A 23038-nucleotide genomic window follows, 5' to 3' on the forward strand; every position below is an offset into this window, starting at 1 on the left:
GCAGACACACACACATATGGAGTAGAAGATGTATCTAGAACACCTGCAGGGTAGTAGATGGGTTGGTCTGATTGACCTCAGAGTGTTTAACTACATATCAAGACGCTGCCGGTTCATATCCCCATCGCTCATTTTCTGGATAGAAGTGTCTGCTAAATTAACATGTTATAATTGATGTCCGCCTGTAAGGCTAGGTGCCAGACAGACAGACAGTGTCCAGTTTTGGTATAGAAAGCACCTGCTAAATAAATACATTCTTTTCTTACTTTATGAGTACTGTGCATGATGTCGGTTTATAAGGTTAGGGTGTGGAGAGACCCTGTAGGTCCCAGGGTGGGAGAGAGCAGAGAGGGGGAGAGACAGGAGGAGAGAGAGAAAAGGGAGACAAGAGGAGACAGGAGAAGAGAGGAGGGGGAGAGACAGGAGGAGAGAGAGAAGGGAGACAGGAGAGGAGACAAGAGAAGAGAGGAGGGGGAGAGACAGGACGAGAGAGAGAGAAGGGAGACAAGAGAGGAGACAGGAGAAGAGAGGAGGACGAGAAACAGGAGGAGAGAGAGAAGGGAGACAGGAGAAGAGAGGAGGACGAGAGAGAGAGACAGGAGAGGAGAGGAAGGGAGACAGGAGAAGAGAGGAGGGGAGGGGGAGAGACAGGACATGAGAGAAGGGAGACAGGAGAGGAGAGGAAGGGAGAAAGGAGGAGAGACAGAAGAGGAGACAAGAGAAGAGAGGAGGGGGAGAGACAGGACGAGAGAGAGAGAAGGGAGACAGGAGAGGAGAGGAAGGGGGGGCAGGAGGAGAGAGAGAAGGGAGACAGGGAACGAGACAAGAGAAGGGGGAGAGACATGGGAAAGACAGAGAAGGGAGACAGGAGGAGACAGGAGAAGAGAGACAGGAGGAGAGAGTGGAGGGGGACAGGGGAGGAAGGGAGAGAGAGAAGGGAGACAGGGGAGGAGAGGAAGAGAGACAGGAGGAGAGAGAGAAGGAAGACAGGGAAGGAGAGGAAGAGAGACAGGAGGAGAGAGAGAAGGAAGACAGGGAAGGAGAGGAGGAGAGACAGGAGGAGAGACACCATCATGTTCCAGGTATTGATTCACCAGCTTGGCAGACCAAGAGTCTAGGGGCATCTTAATAGCCTTGTGGTTTCGATTTCCGATGTCAACATCGACCTGTTGAGTATAGCCTGGGTTGGGCTGGGGGTTGGGCTGGGGGCTGGGCTGGGGGCTGGGGGCTGGGCTGGGGGCTGGGCTGGGGGCTGGGCTGGGGGCTGGGCTGGGGGTTGGGCTGGGCTGGCTAGAGGTGCCCTGTGGATCTACAGACCTAACACCAGCCCTGCATCTGTGGACAAGATGGGCTGACCAGTCCTCCTGCCTGGCTCAAGGTCCCAGTCGTGGTGACCAGCTCTCCTGCCTGGCTCAAGGTCCCAGTCGTGGAATCAACACGGTTTCCGGTTCAATACCCCAGGTGCCGCCTCGCCAGCCACACCCTCCTCACCTCAGGACACTCAGCTGTACCACGCTCTGTGGAGCAGGCAGGAACCTATTAAAGGAAGTGCATCTATCCACTTCAGAACCACAAGAACCAACATTATTTTAAAGAGCCCAAAACCAACAAGTGCCTTCATTACCGTGGAGGTTTGTGAGGGGGGAGGACGTGGGCCAGCGCTGATGGAGCGTGTCACACCTGTCCACATCAATGTTGTGGTTTTTATAGCTGACCCACAGCACAATCACTCTGGTCTAAAACACTTATCAGGATGGTTCTAGATCTCTCTGGTCTAACACACTAATCAGGATTGTTCTAGATCTCTGGTCTAACACACTTATCAGGATGGGTTCAGAGTGTCTAGGTCTACTTAGAAGAACAGGAAATGGATGGATCGATGGATAAATAGATGGATGGATACATGGCCATAGAGGGAGGGATGACTGCATTTCAACAATACATGTATTGATCATTTGTTCTATCAATCCCATCCAGATCATGGAAGGTATCACAGTGTCTGTGGACGCAATTCTCTCTCTCTCTTTCCCCCTCCCTCTCACCCTGTCATTCCTAACCCCTGCCTTTTCTTTTTCTATTTTCTCTCTTAGTTGCTTCTCTTCTCTGCCTGTCTCAGGGTGTTCTGGGACCAGCCCGGCCCAGACCGCTCACGTTTCCAGCATTAAAGTTTAATCAGATTGAGTAAAAAGGCTCTACACAGGGAGAAGAGAGCCTGGGATCTGGATGAGACACAGAAACACGACAGCCAGAGTAACCTGACACCTCACAGTCACACTCAGTCTCCATCTCCTTTCCATCTCCTCCTCCTCTCCATATCCTCCTCCTCTCCATCTCCTCCTCCTCTCCATCTCCTCCTCCTCCTCCTTTTCCTGTAGTAACCCCCTGAGGGGGTAGGGGGCAGCGTGACCCAGAGGGTGGGGAGACAGGCAGAGTGGGGAAGGTTGGCCCAGCACCATGTATTCTATGAATCAGACAACAGCATTATTGTTAATGGTGCAGTTATTCAATCCCTGGACGGGGATAGACAGCAGAGAAACCAAGAGAAGATCGATGAGACTTACACTCCTCTCCATCCAGCCCAGTCAGTGTCTGAGAGAAAGAGGCTGTCTCAGGGCAGGGTCTATCGGTGTGTGTTTGGTGTTGGGTGTGTGTACAAATCTACCTGTGTATCTTTGGTGTGTGTGTGTTTGGTGTGTGTACATACATGTTTGGTGTTGTATTGTAGTAAGTCTGGGTGTTTGTTTGAGAGGAAATACAGTATATATATCGTGAGATATGAAATGGCAGATTTGAGTTGTTTTCTAGGGTTAATGTGAGTAAATCCTGACCCCTCCCAGATAGCCTCCTCTCTGACTCCACCATGAGGTCCTCCTCCTTCTCCTCCTCCTCCCTGAGACCAGACTCCACCAGGAGGTCCTCCTCCTCCTCCTCCCTGAGACCAGACTCCACCAGGAGGTCCTCCCCCCCCCCCCTCCCTGAGACCAGACTCCACCAGGAGGTCCTCCTCCTCCTTCTCCTCCTCCTCCCTGAGACCAGACTCCACCAGGAGGTCCTCCTCCTCCTCCCTGAGACCAGACTCCACCAGGAGGTCCTCCTCCTCCTCCTCTTCCTCCCTGAGACCAGACTCCACCAGGAGGTCCTCCTCCTCCTCCTCTTCCTCCCTGAGACCAGACTCCTCCCCCTCCTCCTCCCTGAGACCAGACTCCACCAGGAGGTGGTGCTGCCTGACAAGCTGTTACACATTGGTGCTGCAGCAGGAACACAGATACACACACACAGATACACACACAAAAATACACACACACACAGATACACACACACACTGACACACAGACAGATACACACACACACAGATACATACAAACACACAGCATTTTTCTCACTGTTTTTATTTTGAACAATTTGAGGCAACAAGTGTAAAAATATCTATATTGATAAAATAACGTAAACACCCGATAAAATAACACCCGAACTATCAATGTAAACCCTTACATATACCACTCTGCTGAACATGTACAATATCACATTACACACACTAACAGTCACTGGTCTTATATAGTGTTATCAAGACTAAAGGTACATATGGTAGCTCATATCATATTACAGTATACATGTATATACGTTAGAGATGTACAATAAGTAGTGTGTGTCAGTGTGTGTGTGTCAGTGTGGAGGTCCCAGGCTGGTCTTGATGGAGGTGCTGACTGCTCTCTCTCTCTCCCTGGCCAGCTCCATCTCCACCTTGGCCTGCACCTTCTCCCAGTCCACCTCCACCTGGGGGGGGGGGAGACCATTTAGTGAAGATACAGGATGACACCGTCCCCATGGCACCCAGCCAGGCAGGAGTGCTGTTACGGTAACGGTTGACCTCTCACCCCTTCTGCGTACTGCAGGAAACGCTTGTTGGTTTCCTGCTTTCTGAAGTCCTGCAGGAACTTCAGTCTATAGGCCAGAACTGTGTCCACATGGGTCTTATACTTCACAGCTAGCTCCAGAGCCCTGCACACACACACACACAGTCAGACACACACACGTCAGACAGACAGTCAGACGGACAGACAGACAGTCCGACAGACAGACAGCCCGACAGACAGGTAGTCAGACAGACAGGCAGTCAGACAGTCCGATAGACAGTCCGACAGACAGTCAGACAGACAGACAGTCCGATAGACAGACAGTCATACAGACAGACAGTACCGGTCCCCAGTGGTAGAGGGAGATGTGCAGCTGGATGGCCTGGTAAGTGAGGCCAGCCTGCAGCAGGATGCCCTCTGCTTCCTGCACATGGCCACTGAACAGCTGCAAGTGAGCCAGCAACGACTCCCTGGACGGAAGCTCCTTCATGGAGGTAATATACTGGACCTTGTCTACCTGGAGGGAGGAGGAGGAGGAGGGGAGGGGGAGAGGAGGAGGAGGAGGAGGGGATGGAGGAGGAGGAGGGGAGAGAAGGACGAGGAGGGGAGGGGGGAGGAGGAGGAGGGGAGAGAAGGGGGAGGAGGGGAGGGGGGAGGAGGAGAAAGATGTCTGAAAGAAGTAAAGATCCTGCCCTTTGTGTTGATCTGATGAGAGAGAGAGGCAGAGAGAGAGAGAGAGAGAGAGAGAGAGAGAGAGAGAGAGAGAGAGAGAGAGAAAAGAGAGACAGAGAGAGAGAGAGACAGAGAGAGAGAGAGAGAGAGAGAGAGAGAGGAGCTGTGATCTGATTGGTGGAAGGTCCTACCTCTCCTATGGCTGCATAGGCCACCTCAGCTGTGCTCAGCTCCCGATTGGCCATTGCCATGCCAGCAAGACACGCCCACAGTGACTGGTCCTACGGAAACCACAGTATTAGCATTCACACACAAAACACCTTTACACTCACACAATACACACCCAGAGGTACACACACACACGCACGCACAAAGAGCTGCACACACAAGAATGCGCACAGACACACGCACAATACTGATTATTTGACATGCATATAGTGTAAGAGTGTGTGTGTATGTGTTTGAGTATGTATGTGTATGAGTGAGTGTGTGTGTGTGTGTGTGTGTCAGACACCACATCCACCACACCTAGTTGATAAGGGGCTTCTACACAAACTGCATTCTGGGAAAAGCCACACAGTGGCCACGGCCCTTACCAGAAGTGGGGAGGAGGGAGGGAGGGAGGATATTAAAGTGGTGACTCTCTCCTCTTCCAGCCATCCCTCGCTCTCCACAGCTGTGTGTATACGTGTGTGTAGTGTATGTGTGTGTTGTGTATATGTGTGTGTGTGTGTAGTGTTGGGTTAAAATACGGTAAATGGTGTCACACAGGCTAATTGAACCCTAATTAAAACCTGCTGGTCCTGGCTTGTTAAAACTGCATTTAAGAAGTGGCTCCATCATACACACACACACACACACACACACACTCACACTGGAGAGAAAAGAAAGAGGAGAGGAAGAAAGGAGAGAAACAAGAGAATGAAGAGTGAGAGGAGGAATGAAACAGGAAGGATGGGGGTAAGAGAGAAGAGGAGCTGAAGAAAGGAAAGTTGAAGAGTGACTTTACTGAAGAGAGAGAAACAGAGACAGAGAGACAGGGAGAGAGAAACAGAGACAGAGAGACAGGGAGAGAGAGAGAGACAGGGGAGAGAGAGAGAGAGACAGGGAGAGAGAGACAGGGAGAGAGAGAGAGACAGGGAGAGAGAGACAGGGAGAGAGAGAGAGAGAGACAGTGAGAGAGAGAGAGACAGGGAGAGAGAGAGACAGGGAGAGAGAGACAGACAGAGACAGACATAGACAGACAGAGACAGACAGAGACATACAGGGAGAGACAGGGAGAGACAGGGAGGGAGAGAGAGACAGTGAGAGACAGACAGGGAGAGAGGTGAGACCATACTGACTGACTGAGGAGATGAGACACTGATAGGCGTGTGTGTGTTTGAGTGAGCATGTGTGTGTGTGTGTGCATGTGTGTGTGCATGTGTGTGTCCACCTTAGCGAAGCGGCAGAGGCGCAGTGAGTCCTCCCAGCGGGAGGTGGCGCTGTACTGGTGCAGCAGGCTGGCGTAGGGAGTCACACTGCTGCACACCAGAGAGCCGTCGCTACGGCGAACCGTCACCTGGGAGCCCACGTAGCTCAGGATGTGGGGGGAGCGACTCAACTCACTGTTGAGTCGCACACACACCCCAAGTACACACACACACACCCCACATGTACACACACACACACCACATGTACACAAAGTTAGTCTCAGAGAGCTCTCTGAGGACGAGACCATGAACATGAGGATGCTGGACTCTCAATGGACCAGCAGGAAGTAAAAGCAGGTGTACATGTGGTGCGTGTGTGTGTACCTGGCATCCTTGCTGACCAGGGTGTGGGGCAGCAGGTCCTTGTCGGTGAACACACATCCTGGGTCCAGCCACACGCACAGCTGGCTGTCCTGAATGCCACACAGGATGTTGGCTGTGTCGTTCCAGGACATGGTGACCACCATGGCCCCTGCACACGGACACACGCAGCACATGCATGGAGCGCCCCAAAGCAAGGATACAACACGCATGGACACATGAAACACACATCTGCCCCTCACCTATCTGTCTGGGGCCCTGGTCTCGTGCCAGGCGTCGTACAGGGGTCAGGTAGAGGTCACGGTTCTTGTCTATAAGGGCAATCTTCCTCTCTCCAGAAGAACCACACTGGTCCAGAGATATCTCCACCACTTCCATCTGGACAACACACACACACACACACACGGGAAGAGAGAGCAGAGCGGATGTGTGTAAGGGAGAGGGGGGTAGGAGAGGGGGTAGGAGAGGGGGTAGGAGAGGGGGTAGGAGAGGGGGTAAGAGAGGGGGTAAGAGAGGGGGTAGGAGAGGGGGTAGGAGAGGGGGGTAAGAGAGGGGGTAAGAGAGGGGGTAGGAGAGGGGGGTAGGAGAGGGGGTAGGAGAGGGGGTAAGAGAGGGGGGTAAGAGAGGGGGGTAGGAGAGGGGGTAGGAGCTGATCCTCCAGCGTGTGTTTCTGTCTATGTGTGTGTGTGTGTGTGTCTGTGTGTGTGTGTGTGTAACCTTGTGCAGCAGTGGTTTCCCGTCTCCGAGAGCTTTCCCAGTCAGAGCGTCAAAGAGGAAGATGGCTGAGTGACAGAGAGAGAGAGGTGATGACATTAAAGAACGACCAGCAGCTCTGCGTTATTCTGTTTTAGAGGCTGCAGGTTCTAGAGGCTGCAGGTTCTAGAAGCTGCAGGTTCTAGAGGCTGCAGGTTTCTAGAAGCTGCAAGTTCTAGAGGCTGCAGGGTTCTAGAAGCTGCAGGTTCTAGAGGCTGCAGGGTTCTAGAGGCTGCAGGGTTCTAGAGGCTGCAGTGTTCTAGAAGTTGCAGGTTCTAGAGGCTGCAGGGTTCTAGATGCTGCAGGTTCTAGAGGCTGCAGGGTTCTAGAAGCTGCAGTGTTCTAGAAGCTGCAAGTTCTAGAGGCTGCAGTGTTCTAGAATCTGCAGGTTGTAGAGGCTGCAGGGTTCTGCAGGGTTCTGCAGGGTTCTAGAGGCTGCAGGGTTCTGCAGGGTTCTGCAGGGGTGCTCAGGGCGGCGCTCACCCTTCTGGTCGCTCTTGTCTCGGATGGCGATGGTGTCGTTGCTCAGGGAGATGGACTGCTGGCTCAGCGTGTCGCTCCTCATCCCAGGGAACTTGGGGGAGGAGACGAGACGACCCTCGTAGGAAAAGACATAAACACCAGCACCATCCACCAGGAGGAAGTGTCTGGAGAGGAGGGGAGGACATGAGAGGAGAGATAGAGAAGGGGAGGAGGAGAGGAAGAGGAGGAGGAGGAGAGGAAGAGGGTCAAGGTGAATCACTCAACATTTAGCTAGATAAGAGCGTAAAGGAGTATAGAGAGACAGAAAGAGACAGAGAGACAGGGAAAGAGAGAGACAGAGAGAGAGAGACAGACAGAGACAGAGAGAGACAGACAGAGACAGAGAGAGACAGACAGAGAGAGACAGACAGACAGAGAGAGACAGACAGAAAAGACAGAGAGAGATAGAGAGAGACACAGAGAGAGACAGACAGAGAGAGATAGAGAGACAGAGAGAGATAAACACAGAGAGAGACAGAGAGAGACACACAGAGAGAGAAAGAGACACACAGAGACAGAGAGAGACAGAGACTCACTTCTCTGCCTGCAGGATGAGACTGACGGTTCCCTCCTTCAGGTCAAAGATCAGGGGAGTATTCCAGTTCTTCACACTGCACCAAACACACACACACTCAATACATAATGATTTCTGTATATTTAATTGAACTGAGAGCCAGCCACACAGACAGAGGGAGGGAGACAGAGAGACAGGGTAGAGAGGGAGAGATCTTACTTGTAAACGTAGCACTGTAAAGAGGTGGTGACCACCAGGTGACCGTAAGCCAGAGAGGCCTTGATGACCCTGTCTCTGAACTCCAGCATGTCTACTGCATCATTCAGCACGTTCCTCACCTGCACACACACACACACACACACACACGCGCCAAGGTGCACGGTGGTAAGGTTAGCATCCTGATACACAAACCAAAGCAGATCTTCAATGTGTGTGTGTGTGTGTGTTCCAGCTCCACCTGCATGCTCCTCCTCTTAGTGAGGGTGATCTGGAAGCTAGTCCACTCCCAGCGCTGCTCCACCACGTGAGCAAGCAGCACCTGGCCGTTCCCACACGCCCCGGCCAGCTGGGAGCCGTCAGCCGCCCACGCCACGCTGAACACGCTCCCTGAGCTCGGCTTCTCCAGGGCGTACGACCACTGAGGGGGAGGGGGCAGGGGTGAGAGGCCTGCTACCAGCACAACAGTCGAGACTTGATCATGGTGTGCTCGTCCCTCACCACACACAATCTCTCTTCTCCACCTCTCTCTCCTCCACCTCTCTCCTCCACCTCTCTCCTCCACCTCTCTCTCTTCCACCCCTCTCCTTCCTCTCCCTCCACCTCTCTCATCCACTTCTTCATCTCTCTCCTCCACCTCGGTTGGAACAGATTTCATGTTCCAACCGAGGGGGCTGGCGCTGTCTTAGTGTCTAGGGCTGCATCAAATAACCTGTTTTACTCTGTTAAATTGCTGCACTAGTCCACACTTGACCGGTGGGGATCTAATTATATTATGACTGTAACGGTTAGCTGCTCCTGGCATTCTCTAATCCCTGCTCTCCCCTCTCTGTCCCCCCTCCACACATCCCCTGTGGTGTGGGGGGTTTGAGCTGTCAGCACCTGCCTGGTCGTTGGTCTGCCAACGCTGGACCTGGTCGCCAACCAGAAACCAGTCTCCATGACGGCCAACAGCGAGTTTCCCGGTCCCTTCCTACATCTACCAAGTTGAACAATGGATTTTGGTGTTTCAACACCCATTGACACTTCCCTGCTGTATGACTATGTTAAGCCTGTGTTCTGCTCCTCTCTCTCACCAACCGTCTCTGGAGAGAGGGATCCCTCTCTGAATTGCTCCTCCCAAGGTTTCTTCCATTTTTTCTCCTCAGTGAGTTTTTCTGGGAGTTTTTCCTTGTCTTCCTCGAGGGTTTACGTTGGTTGAGGGGCAGTTCTATGGGCGTATGTGAAGCCCTCTGTGACATGCTTGCATGTAAAAAGGGCTATAGAAATAAATGTTGATTTGATCCACCTCTCTCTTCTCCACCTCTCTCTCCTCCACCTCTCTCTTCTCCACCTCTCTCTCCTCCACCTCTCTCTTCTCCACCTCTCTCTCCTCCACCTCTCTCTCCTCCCCCCAGCTCAAGACCTGTCAGAGGGATGATGAGTGAATCCAGGGGATGACCAGCAGTGATGCTGTTGTGTCAGCTGTGTGTGTGTGTGTGTGTGTGTGTGTGTGTGTGTGAGATCACAGTGTTCATGGAGTGTTTCAGAGCCCTGACGGCTGGCTGGGCCAGAGATTAGCCATGCCAGAACGATGGGCTCCACAGATTCCCCCAGACTCACCTTCTCCCTGCTCTCTCTTTCTTCTGTCTAGTGGAGAGGTCAGGGGTCATCCCTGAACCAGGCAAGCAGTAGGGAGGAGAGAGAGAGGAGGAAGAAGAGAGAGAGAGAGGAGCCCAGGTTCCAGTTTTGATCTGACCCCCTCCCCCTCCCTCCCTCCACACCCCCCTGCCCACTCTCCCTCTCTCTCTCTCCCTCCCTTCTTCAGGTGAAGTAGATGACATGTCCTTGGACTGCACCTCCCTCCCTGAGCACCCAGGACAGCCACAGGTAAACCAGCCTGAGCACCCAGGACAGCCACAGGTAAACCAGCCTGAGCACCCAGGACAGCCACAGGTAAACCAGCCTGAGCACCCAGGACAGCCACAGGTAAACCAGCCTGAGCACCCAGGACAGCCACAGGTAAACCAGCCTGAGCACCCAGGACAGCCACAGGTAAACCAGCCTGAGCACCCAGGACAGCCACAGGTAAACCAGCCTGAGCACCCAGGACAGCCACAAGTAAACCAGCCTGAGCACCCAGGACAGCCACAGGTAAACCAGCCTGAGCACCCAGGACAGCCACAGGTAAACCAGCCTGAGCACCCAGGACAGCCACAGGTAAACCAGCCTGAGCACCCAGGACAGCCACAGGTAAACCAACACTCACTAGGCATCTCTTGTTAAAAGACAGAATATGAAAGGTGGCATTTCCTTTCATTTCACTTCCCTCCCTTCTACCACTCTCTCTCTCCCTTGTAAATCCTGCAAGATAAATGACAAGCTTTTTGTTGTTGTTGAGATGTGTGTGTGTCCCTGTGTGCCACTGCACTTGTGACACAAGTGTGCAACTGCAAAGATAAACAGTGTCTGGCTGCATAAAGGCCTTTGAAGTAGACGTTTTATATAGGCCTACCTTCCCTCCAAACATGGCTGCCGCGTTTGGCCAGACTCCACCAACACCAGGCCAGCGCCTTTAAAATAATACCAACCATCTATTCTACTGCAAACATCCAGCCACTCTGCTTTAGGGCTCCCCAGAGGGGGAGGAAAGAGACGGGAGAGGGAGGAGGAAGGGTGAGGAGGGAGAGGGGAGGAGATAGAGGAAGGGGGGGGGAGGAGGGAGAGGGGAGGAGGGGGAGATAGAGGAAGGGGGGGGAGGGGAGGGGGAGAGGGGAGGAAGGGCTTTCCCTCTCTCTCTCCTCACATACGTTTGCCATTAAGACTGGCAGGTGCTGTGGGCCTTCTCGCCTCTGTAGGGGTGTTCAGAGAGAGAGGGAGAATTAGGGAGGGAAAGAGAGAGTTAGGGAGAGAGAGTGAGGGAGAGAGAGTGAGGGAGAGAGAGATAGAGGGAAAGGAAGAAGAAGAGAGGCTGGCTAGCGTAGCACTGTGGCTAGTTGTATAAATCAGCATGGCTAGCTGGCTAGCGTAGCACTGTGGCTAGCTGTATAAATCAGCATGGCTAGCTGGCTAACGCAGCACTGTGGCTAGCTGTATAAATCAGCATGGCTAGCTGGCTAGCGTAGCACTGTGACTAGCTGTATAAATCAGCATGGCTAGCTGGCTAGCGTAGCACTGTGGCTAGCTGTATTAATCAGCATGGCTGGCTGGCTAACGCAGCACTGTGGCTAGCTGTATAAATCAGCATGGCTAGCTGGCTAACGCAGCACTGTGGCTAGCTGTATAAATCACCATGGCTAGCTGGCAGGCTGCCTCTCCCAGCGTCCAGCTGGCTTCACTTAGCCTGTGTGCTGGCAGGGCAGGTACGGGGTGTAAATCCTGACACACCACTCCACATGATACCGACATGATAATGCACACTACACACACCATCCACACACACATAGTATACACACACAGGAACACAAACATGCACATACATGAACAAACACACACACACACAGGCTACACACAGGCTACACACACCTACATATGCATGCAGAACCCACCAAGCAAGCCCCCAGCCAGTAGGATGCAGCCATGGGGGAGTGGGTTGAAAACAAGTCCATTAGTTGAGGAGGTGAGGATGAGGCCTCATCAATCTCTCCCTAGATTAAGAAGGCTTGTAAACATCAGCCTGCACTGACCCCTGGGTAGCTGGGGCCAGCGCTACAGGGCTGGGGTAGAGTACAGGGCTGGGGTAGAGTACAGGGCTGGGGTAGAGTACAGGGCTGGGGTAGAGTACAGGGCTGGGGTAGATTACAGGGCTGGGGTAGATTACAGGGCTGGGGCAGATTACAGGGCTGGGGCAGAGTACAGGGCTGGGGTAGAGTACAGGGCTGGGGCAGAGTACAGGGCGGGGGCAGATTACAGGGCTGGGGTAGAGTACAGGGCTGGGGTAGAGTACAGGGCTGGGGTAGAGTACAGGGCTGGGGTAGAGTACAGGGCTGGGGCAGATTACAGGGCTGGGGTAGAGTACAGGGCTGGGGCAGATTACAGGGCTGGGGTAGAGTACAAGGCTGGGGTAGAGTACAGGGCTGGGGTAGAGTACAGGGCTGGGGTAGAGTACAGGGCTGGGGTAGAGTACAGGGCTGGGGCAGATTACAGGGCTGGGGTAGAGTACAGGGCTGGGGCAGATTACAGGGCTGGGGTAGAGTACAGGGCTGGGGTAGAGTACAGGGCTGGGGTAGAGTACAGGGCTGGGGCAGATTACAGGGCTGGGGTAGAGTACAGGGCTGGGGTAGAGTACAGGGCTGGGGTAGAGTACAGGGCTGGGGCAGATTACAGGGCTGGGGTAGAGTACAGGGCTGGGGTAGAGTACAGGGCTGGGGTAGAGTACAGGGGGGGCAGATTACAGGGCTGGGGCAGATTACAGGGCTGGGGTAGAGTACAGGGCTGGGGTAGAGTACAGGGCTGGGGTAGAGTACAGGGCTGGGGCAGATTACAGGGCTGGGGTAGAGTACAGGGCTGGGGTAGAGTACAGGGCTGGGGTAGAGTACAGGGCTGGGGCAGATTACAGGGCTGGGGTAGAGTACAGGGCTGGGGTAGAGTACAGGGCTGGGGTAGAGTACAGGGCTGGGGCAGATTACAGGGCTGGGGTAGAGTACAGGGCTGGGGTAGAGTACAGGGCTGGGGTAGAGTACAGGGCTGGGGTAGAGTACAGGGCTGGGGCAGATTATTACAGGGCTGGGGTAGAGTACAGGGCTGGGGTAGAGTACAGGGCTGGGGTAGAGTACAGGGCTGGGGCAGATTACAGGGCTGGGGCAGATTACAGGGCTGGGGCAGATTACAGGGCTGGGGTAGAGTACAGGGCTGGGGTAGAGTACAGGGCTGGGGTAGAGTACAGGGCTGGGGTAGAGTACAGGGCTGGGGCAGATTACAGGGCTGGGGCAGATTACAGGGCTGGGGCAGATTACAGGGCTGGGGTAGAGTACAGGGCTGGGGTAGAGTACAGGGCTGGGGCAGATTACAGGGCTGGGGTAGAGTACAGGGCTGGGGTAGAGTACAGGGCTGGGGTAGAGTACAGGGCTGGGGCAGATTACAGGGCTGGGGTAGAGTACAGGGCTGGGGTAGAGTACAGGGCTGGGGTAGAGTACAGGGCTGGGGCAGATTACAGGGCTGGGGTAGAGTACAGGGCTGGGGTAGAGTACAGGGCTGGGGTAGAGTACAGGGCTGGGGCAGATTACAGGGCTGGGGCAGATTACAGGGCTGGGGCAGATTACAGGGCTGGGGCAGATTACAGGGCTGGGGTAGAGTACAGGGCTGGGGTAGAGTACAGGGCTGGGGCAGATTACAGGGCTGGGGTAGAGTACAGGGCTGGGGTAGAGTACAGGGCTGGGGTAGAGTACAGGGCTGGGGCAGATTACAGGGCTGGGGTAGAGTACAGGGCTGGGGTAGAGTACAGGGCTGGGGTAGAGTACAGGGCTGGGGCAGATTACAGGGCTGGGGTAGAGTACAGGGCTGGGGTAGAGTACAGGGCTGGGGTAGAGTACAGGGCTGGGGCAGATTACAGGGCTGGGGTAGAGTACAGGGCTGGGGTAGAGTACAGGGCTGGGGCAGATTACAGGGCTGGGGTAGAGTACAGGGCTGGGGCAGATTACAGGGCTGGGGTAGAGTACAGGGCTGGGGTAGAGTACAGGGCTGGGGCAGATTACAGGGCTGGGGTAGAGTACAGGGCTGGGGCAGATTACAGGGCTGGGGTAGAGTACAGGGCTGGGGTAGAGTACAGGGCTGGGGTAGAGTACAGGGCTGGGGCAGATTACAGGGCTGGGGCAGATTACAGGGCTGGGGTAGAGTACAGGGCTGGGGTAGAGTACAGGGCTGGGGTAGAGTACAGGGCTGGGGCAGATTACAGGGCTGGGGTAGAGTACAGGGCTGGGGTAGAGTACAGGGCTGGGGTAGAGTACAGGGAGTACAGAGTACAGTAGTCATTTATCAGATGCTTTTATCCAGAGCGACTTACAGTAAGTACAGGGACATTCCCCAGAAACAAGTAGGGTGAAGTTCCTTACCCAAGGACACAATGTCATTTGCACAACCAGGAATCAAACTGGCAACCTTCTGATTAATAGTCCGATTCCCTAACCGCTCAGCCATCTGACCCCCCAAGCTAGCCTGTAGTGGGTCAGGACTGAGGACCAAGCTAGCCTGTAGTGGGTCAGGACTGAGGACCTAGCTAGCCTGTAGTGGGTCAGGACTGAGGACCTAGCTAGCCTGTAGTGGGTCAGGACTGAGGACCTAGCTAGCCTGTAGTGGGTCAGGACTGAGGACCTAGCTAGCCTGTAGTGGGTCAGGACTGAGGACCTAGCTAGCCTGTAGTGGGTCAGGACTGAGGACCTCATTCATTAAGATGGTCTGAGGGTGGGGATTGGAGGGGGGAGGGAGGCAGAGGAGGGAGGGAAGGAGGGAGGTATGGAGGGAGCGGAAGGAGGGAGGGAAGGAGAGGAGGGAGGTATGGAGGGAGGATGGGGCGGAAGGAGGGGGAAGGGAGGGGGAAAGAAGGAGGAGGAGGGAGGTAGGAGGGGGGTCACGCCATCATCCCTCAGACACACACACTCAAACACACACACACACACTCAAACACACACAGGCAAACACACACACGCAAAAGCTTCCGCCAGACTGAAAACATGTATGAAGATGAAACTAACTCTTTCAGAGGGAGCAGAGTCAAAATGTCAAGCGGTCTCAAATTGATGTGCATCTACTGGTCTGTGCTTTATAATAAACCCAGACCCACTGCATTAAATTACATGCTATCAAACAGAACAAGCTCTCAGCATCATAAAAGAGCTGCTTTGAAATGTCCCGTGGCACCGCATTGTCTGAGCTTCTCTAATCACCTCGAGGCTCCCTCACACACAAACACACACACACACACACGCACGCTCTCTGTGAGGACAGGCCTTCACACACACACACACACTCAGAGGACAGGCCTTGACACTTGTTCGCTCTGTGTGATAAGAGGGCTCCACACTAGCAGTGCCCACCCCCCCTGGTGTGACAGCCTGTCTCAGCTAACATCTCACTGTGACCTCTCACCCTGCCCTGGAAGACACATCTCACTGTGACCTCTCACCCTGCCCTGGAAGACACGTCTCACTGTGACCTCTCACCCTGCCCTGGAAGACACATCTCACTGTGACCTCTCACCCTGCCCTGGAAGACACATCTCACTGTGACCTCTCACCCTGCCCTGGAAGACACATCTCACTGTGACCTCCCACCCTGCCCTGGAAGCACCTTGGGCGAAAGTGAGATATGTGTAGAGAGAAAGATATGGAGACAAAGAGAGAGACTGGTGGAGGGAGAGAGGGGGAAAAGGGAAACCTGGAAAGCGAAAGAGAGAGCATGAGATTTGAAGGAGGGAGAGAAAAGATATGAGAGGTAGGGAAAGATAGGAGAGAAAGACAGGGGGAGAGAGGGGTGGGAGTGAGAGAGGGGGGGAGAGTGTGAGAGAGGGGGGGGAGAGAGAGAGAGAGAGAGGGGGGGGGGGGGAGAGAGAGGGGGGGAGAGAGAGAGAGAGAGAGGGGGGGGGAGAGAGAGAGCGAGAGACAGAAAGCTGGGACAGGGGCCAGTATGAAGTGGCAGAAGTTGGAGATTTGGCAGCGAGGAGGAGGAGGGAGGAGGAGGGAGGGTAATGGTACACACATGGCTTCATGCTGGAGCCTCAACACAGTAACCATAGCCACATGCCGGGCCCTGGGGGACTCATCAGCAGGACACAGCTGCACGCCGGCCAGCAGAATTCAATTAGCACCGCCGGCTACAGGCACCAGCTACACTGTCTAACGCTAACGCTACAGTATTCTGCTAGGTGCACTAGCCACACTGGCTATCGCTAGTGCTAAAGTGCCCTGCTAGGCACACTAGCCACACTGGCTAATGCTAGTGCTAAAGTGCCCTGCTAGGCACACTAGCCACACTGGCTAATGCTAGTGCTAAAGTGCCCTGCTAGGCACACTAGCCACACTGGCTAATGCTAGTGCTAAAGTGCCCTGCTAGGCACACTAGCCACACTGGCTAATGCTAGTGTGTTAGTATTCCAACTACTGAAGTTGTTTCTCTTCGTGCCTCTACATCAGTGTTTACATCTCGATTACCTGTAACTAAAGTTAGCATTAAAGCCAGCTAGAGAGAACTACTTACTCTTAAACAAATTCACCTCAATATACTACTGTGTCATGGTTTTCTACTCCAAGGCTTTTAACATTGACTGTTGAGATTGCGGATGCCTGACATATATATATATTTTTTTTGCATGGGCATGGGGTAGCCCAGCCCAGTTGAAGCATGGGGTAGCCCAGTTGAAGCATGGGGTAGCCCAGTTGAAGCATGGGGTAGCCCAGTTGAAGCATGGGGTAGCCCAGTTGAAGCATGGGGTAGCCCAGCCCAGTTGAAGCATGGGGTAGCCCAGTTGAAGCATGGGGTAGCCCAGTTGAAGCATGGGGTAGCCCAGCCCAGTTGAAGCATGGGGTAGCCCAGTTGAAGCATGGGGTAGCCCAGCCTAGTTGCCTGGAGAGAAAACTGCTCTACTGCTGACTCAGGACTCTCTTTGTTTGACAATGCTCCCTCTTTCTCACTCTCATTCACTCCCTCCCTCTCCCTCCCTCGCTCCCTCCCTCAAGCTCACTCCCTCCACATCTCTCTTTCTCTCTGGTGTGTAACCCCCTGCACATCTGCTGTTTTTCCACAAAGTTATCCCTCTCTTTCGCTCCCCTCCTCCATCCCTCGCTCCAAGTCTGCCCTCTCACTTTAACAGTGACATTTTCCGCGTCTGCACTCTGCTAACTACTCTCTTGTGATGAAGAGTTAGGGTTATCATAGCTAACTACCTCCTCCTCTCTCCTGTGATGAATAGTTAGGGTTATCATAGCTAACTACCTCCTCCTCTCTCCTGTGATGAATAGTTAGGGTTATCATAGCTAACTACCTCCTCCTCTCTCCTGTGATGAATAGTTAGGGTTATCATAGCTAACTACCTCCTCCTCTCTCCTGTGATGAATAGTTAGGGTTATCATAGCTAACTACCTCCTCCTCTCTCCTGTGATGAATAGTTAGGGTTATCATAGCTAACTACCTCCTCCTCTCTCCTGTGATGAATAGTTAGGGTTATCATAGCTAACTACCTCCTCCTCTCTCCTGTGATGAATAGCTAGGGTTATCATAGCTAACTACCTCCTCCTCTCTCCTGTGATGAATAGCTAGGGTTATCATAGCTAACTACCTCCTCCTCTCTCCTGTGATGAATAGTTAGGGTTATCATAGCTAACTACCTCCTCCTCTCTCCTGTGATGAATAGTTAGGGTTATCATAGCTAACTACCTCCTCCTCTCTCCTGTGATGAAGAGTTAGGGTTATCATAGCTAACTACCTCCTCCTCTCTCCTGTGATGAATAGTTAGGGTTATCATAGCTAACTACCTCCTCCTCTCTCCTGTGATGAAGAGTTAGGGTTATCATAGCTAACTACCTCCTCCTCTCTCCTGTGATGAAGAGTTAGGGTTATCATAGCTAACTACCTCCTCCTCTCTCCTGTGATGAATAGTTAGGGTTATCATAGCTAACTACCTCCTCCTCTCTCCTGTGATGAATAGTTAGGGTTATCATAGCTAACTACCTCCTCCTCTCTCCTGTGATGAATAGCTAGGGTTATCATAGCTAACTACCTCCTCCTCTCTCCTGTGATGAATAGTTAGGGTTATCATAGCTAACTACCTCCTCCTCTCTCCTGTGATGAATAGTTAGGGTTATCATAGCTAACTACCTCCTCCTCTCTCCTGTGATGAATAGTTAGGGTTATCATAGCTAACTACCTCCTCCTCTCTCCTGTGATGAAGAGTTAGGGTTATCATAGCTAACTACCTCCTCCTCTCTCCTGTGATGAATAGTTAGGGTTATCATAGCTAACTACCTCCTCCTCTCTCCTGTGATGAAGAGTTAGGGTTATCATAGCTAACTACCTCCTCCTCTCTCCTGTGATGAAGAGCTAGGGTTATCATAGCTAACTACCTCCTCCTCTCTCCTGTGATAATGATGGGGGGGTATTTAAATGTAAAGAGATCCACTTGATCCCTACAGTTACTAGGAGCCTTCCTTTTCACAATGAAATGAGGTAGCGTTTAATGGAGTTACATAACATTGTTGTGTTATATTGCTCTTATTTGTTATTAACGTGTCAAGCACTCCTGACTCTTGGCTGACTCCAGTCCTGGTCTTATCAACAAATTGCTTGTTTGCCTGCATGGTGAATACTGTGGTCTGTAATATTTATTATGTGTTTTCAAACCATGACTGCAAATCAAATTCCCCTTTAAGGGACAAAGTCGATTTGAGGGGTGAGGCCATGGGGTGAGGCCATGGGGTGAGGCCGTGGGGTGAGGCCATGGGGTGAGGCCGTGGGGTGAGGCCGTAGGGTGAGGCCGTGGGGTGAGGCCGTAGGGTGAGGCCATGGGGTGAGGCCGTGGGGTGAGGCCGTGGGGTGAGGCCGTAGGGTGAGGCCATGGGGTGAGGCCGTGGGGTGAGGCCGTGGGGTGAGGCCGTAGGGTGAGGCCGTAGGGTGAGGCCATGGGGTGAGGCCGTAGGGTGAGGCCATGGGGTGAGGCCATAGGGTGAGGCCATGGGGTGAGGCCGTAGGGTGAGGCCGTGGGGTGAGGCCGTAGGGTGAGGCCGTGGGGTGAGGCCATAGGGTGAGGCCATGGGGTAAGGCCGTAGGGTGAGGCCATGGGGTGAGGCCATGGGGTGAGGCCATGGGGTAAGGCCATAGGGTGAGGCCATGGGGTGAGGCCATGGGGTGAGGCCATGGGGTAAGGCCGTAGGGTGAGGCCGTGGGGTGAGGCCATAGGGTGAGGCCGTGGGGTGAGGCCGTAGGGTGAGGCCATGGGGTGAGGCCGTGGGGTGAGGCCGTAGGGTGAGGCCGTAGGGTGAGGCCGTGGGGTGAGGCCATAGGGTGAGGCCGTGGGGTGAGGCCGTAGGGTGAGGCCATGGGGTGAGGCCGTGGGGTGAGGCCGTAGGACCTGTTGATTCCTGTGAAATCACAGCCAAGTTCCACCAGCAGTAGACACCCGTGGTTTTTAAACTCACCATCGCCCCCTCTCACAACAGCATTACAATTGTGAGACATACATTTTACACACATTTTAAGACGACTCATCTTCTATTGCACTTGGAGAGGGACAGATGTTATTTTGAGAAGACTCAAACTTTCCAGTTCCACAGTGCAGACACTCACACACACTCACACACACTCACATGCGTGTGAGACAGCATAGACCAGACACATGTCAGAGCCCAGGGCATCACATTAGAGACGTCGAGGAGAGGAGGAGTGGAGAGGAAGAAAGAGAAGAGGAGGAGAGGAGGGGAGAGAAGAGGAGGACTAGAGATGAGGAGAGGAGGGGAGAGAAGAGGAGGACTAGAGGAGAGGAGGGGAGAGAAGAGGAGGACTAGAGATGAGGAGAGGAGGGGAGAGAAGAGGAGGACTAGAGGAGAGGAGGGGAGAGAAGAGGAGGACTAGAGGAGAGGAGGGGAGAGAAGAGGAGGACTAGAGGAGAGGAGGGGAGAGAAGAGGAGGACTAGAGGAGAGGAGGGGAGAGAAGAGGAGGACTAGAGGAGAGGAGGGGAGAGAAGAGGAGGACTAGAGGAGAGGAGGGGAGAGAAGAGGAGGACTAGAGGAGAGGAGCTATGCAGGGCCAGTGCCAGGTCGCGTCTCCAGTCCCAGGTCAACAGAACTGTCAGAAGGCACTTTGATGAAGTCTCATGATTCTGTAATTGAGTGACTTCAAATCTGATTAGAGCTGTAAGGCCCTGCCTTCAGTGAGTCCCCTCCAGCTAGTTGGTATGAGACAACCGTAGCATGACACAGTAAAGATGTGTGTGAAAGAGTGGGGGAAGGAGAGGGGGAGGAGAGGGAGAGAAGGAGAGGGAGAGAAGGAGAGGGGAAGGGAGAGGGGGAGGGGAAGAGAGAGGGGGAGAAGGAGAGGGGAAGGGAGAGGGGGAGGGGAAGAGAGAGGGGGAGAAGGAGAGGGGAAGGGAGAGGGGGAGGGGAAGAGAGAGGGGGAGAAGGAGAGGGGAAGGGAGAGGGGGAGGGGAAGAGAGAGGGGGAGAAGGAGAGGGGAAGGGAGAGGGGGAGGGGAAGAGAGAGGGGGAGAAGGAGAGGGGAAGGGAGAGGGGGAGAAAGAGAGGGGGAAAGGGGAAGAGAGAGGGGGAGAAGGAGAGGGGAAGGGAGAGGGGGAGAAAGAGAGGGGAAGGGAGAGGGGGTGAGGGGAAGAGAGAGGGGGAGAAGGAGGGGAAAGGAGAGGGGGTGAAAGAGAGGGGGAGAAAGAGAGGGGGAAAGAGAGAGGGGGAGAGAGAGGGGTAGAGGGAAAGAGAGGGGGGGAAGAGGGGGAGAAGGAGAGGGGAAGAGAGAGGGAGAGAAGGAGAGGGGAAGAGAGGGGGGGAAACAGGGGAAGGAGAGGGGAAGAGAGAGGGGGAGGGGGAAAGAATGAGAGGGAAAGGGAGGGAGAGCGGGAGACAGAGGGAGAGAATACAATGAGTCACACTTGTTAGTGAGTGACACAGTGTTAGAGATCGTGACAGGGTCCAGACACTAGACACCAGCTGCAGTGCCTTGTAAATAGACTGTTGTCTCGCACGCGCCCGCGCGCGCACACACACAGACACACACTCACTCACTCACTCACTCACTCACTCACAGGCATATGGGCACATGCACACTGAAACAGAGTGATGAACAGAGAGTAACAGGGGCAGCATGTTGTGAAGAGGCAGGTTTCATGGTGTTGTGGTCTCAGGGCAGCAGATATTAGTCACACTAGTTACAGCAGTGATTCCTCCACGGACTTAACCCTCGCAGCGCCAGGCCCACGCCCACGCCCAGGCCCACGCCCAGGCCCACGCCCAGGCCCACGCCCAGACCCACGCCCAGGCCCACGCCCACGCCCAGACACAGCACGTTAATCAATACACACACAAGCACGGAATCACACACTCACGGATCAATACACACACTCCCACTGTGTAGCTCTGTCAGTGGTCGACAGCTGTGTCAGCGCACAGCTCTCTCCAGCCCATTTACTCTTCTGCTTAAAAAAGTCAATTTCATACTAATTAGATCTAAACTCAAACCCTAACCAGATCATAGGGGGTATAGAGGGTGTTAGGGGGGTGTAGAGGGAGTTAGGGGGGTGTAGAGGGTGTTGGGGTGTGTGGAGGGTGTTAGGGGGTGTGTGGAGGGTTTTAGGGGGTGTGTGGAGGGTGTTAGGGGGTGTGGAGGGTGTTAGGGGGTGTGTGGAGGGTGTTAGGGGGTGTGGAGGGTGTTAGGGGGTGTGTGGAGGGTGTTAGGGGGTGTGTGGAGGGTGTTAGGGGGTGGGTGGAGGGTTTTAGGGTGTGTGGAGGGTGTTAGGGGGTGTGTGGAGGGTGTTAGGGGGTGTGTGGAGGGTATTAGGGGGTGTGTGGAGGGTGTTAGGGGGTGTGGAGGGTGTTAGGGGGTGTGTGGAGGGTGTTAGGGGGTGTGGAGGGTGTTAGGGGGTGTGTGGAGGGTGTTAGGGGGTGTGTGGAGGGTGTTAGGGGGTGGGTGGAGGGTGTTAGGGTGTGTGGAGGGTGTTAGGGGGCGTGTGGAGGGTGTTAGGGGGTGTGTGGAGGGTGTTAGGGGGTGGGTGGAGGGTGTTAGGGTGTGTGGAGGGTGTTAGGGGGTGTGTGGAGGGTGTAAGGGTGTGTGGAGGGTGTTAGGGGGTGTGTGGAGGGTGTTAGGGTGTGTGGAGGGTGTTAGGGGGTGTGTGGAGGGTGTTAGGAGGTGGGTGGAGGGTGTTAGGGTGTGTGGAGGGTGTTAGGGGGTGTGTGGAGGGTGTTAGGGTGTGTGTGGAGGGTGTTAGGGGGTGTGGAGGGTGTTAGGGGGTGGGTGGAGGGTGTTAGGGGGTGTGGAGGGTGTTAGGGGGTGGGTGGAGGGTGTTAGGGTGTGTGGAGGGTGTTAGGGTGTGTGGAGGGTGTTAGGGGGTGTGTGGAGGGTGTTATGGGGTGTGTGGAGGGTGTTAGGGGGTGTGGAGGGTGTTAGGGGGTGTGTGGAGGGTGTTAGGGGGTGTGTGGAGGGTGTTAGGGGGTGTGGAGGGTGTTAGGGGGTGGGTGGAGGGTGTTAGGGTGTGTGGAGGGTGTTAGGGGGTGTGTGGAGGGTGTTAGGGGGTGTGTGGAGGGTGTTAGGGGGTGTGGAGGGTGTTAGGGGGTGTGTGGAGGGTGTTCTTACCCCAGTCTTGTCACACAGGCGCAGGGTGTTAAAGGAGCCGACAGCAAACACCTCTCCATCAGGAGCCCAGGAGACGGAGGTGATGGGGTAGTCATGAGGAGACGAGGAGTACAGGAGACGGCCGTAGCTGTCCCACACCTGGGGGAGAGAGAGCTCAGCTGGTGTCTACCCTGCTACACCTCACCTCAGCTGGTGTCTACCCTGCTACACCTCACCTCAGCTGGTGTCTACCCTGCTACACCTCACCTCACCTGGTGTGTACCCTGCTACACCTCACCTCAGCTGGTGTCTACCCTGCTACACCTCACCTCAGCTGGTGTCTACCCTGCTACACCCCACCTGCTATCTACACAGCTACACCTCACCTGGTGTCTACACAGCTACACCCCACCTGGTGTCTACCCTGCTACACCTCACCTCAGCTGGTGTCTACACAGCTACACCCCACCTGGTGTCTA

The 23038-nt window shown here is 54.3% G+C and overlaps 1 protein-coding gene across 5 annotated transcripts in view; it reads right to left on the reverse strand.

The window, feature by feature from the left end:
- Positions 1 to 3373: 3373 nt before the first annotated feature.
- ift80 (intraflagellar transport 80 homolog (Chlamydomonas)) overlaps positions 3374 to 23038 on the reverse strand; it is a 30463-nt gene continuing 10798 nt past the window's right edge. For 3 of the 5 annotated variants that reach the window (XR_006957141.1, XR_006957140.1, XR_006957139.1), the window contains exons 8-20: positions 22581 to 22718; positions 8566 to 8745; positions 8328 to 8446; positions 8131 to 8205; positions 7556 to 7719; positions 7037 to 7101; positions 6562 to 6697; positions 6323 to 6470; positions 5962 to 6133; positions 4718 to 4807; positions 4198 to 4371; positions 3876 to 3999; positions 3374 to 3774 (exon numbers count right to left, since the gene is read on the reverse strand). Coding sequence is in view for 1 of the 5 variants with exons in the window: in XM_047035132.1 (XP_046891088.1) it covers positions 3664 to 3774; positions 3876 to 3989; positions 4189 to 4371; positions 4718 to 4807; positions 5962 to 6133; positions 6323 to 6470; positions 6562 to 6697; positions 7037 to 7101; positions 7556 to 7719; positions 8131 to 8205; positions 8328 to 8446; positions 8566 to 8745; positions 22581 to 22718 (1695 nt within the window). In the remaining 4 variants the exon portion in view is untranslated. Of the gene's footprint in view, positions 3775 to 3875; positions 4000 to 4188; positions 4372 to 4717; positions 4808 to 5961; positions 6134 to 6322; positions 6471 to 6561; positions 6698 to 7036; positions 7102 to 7555; positions 7720 to 8130; positions 8206 to 8327; positions 8447 to 8565; positions 8746 to 22580; positions 22719 to 23038 lie in introns of all 5 variants that reach the window. The other 2 variants (XM_047035132.1, XR_006957142.1) reach the window with 2 other exon arrangements.

This window comes from Hypomesus transpacificus, chromosome 15 (assembly GCF_021917145.1).
Source record: "Hypomesus transpacificus isolate Combined female chromosome 15, fHypTra1, whole genome shotgun sequence".
NCBI lineage: Eukaryota > Metazoa > Chordata > Actinopteri > Osmeriformes > Osmeridae > Hypomesus > Hypomesus transpacificus.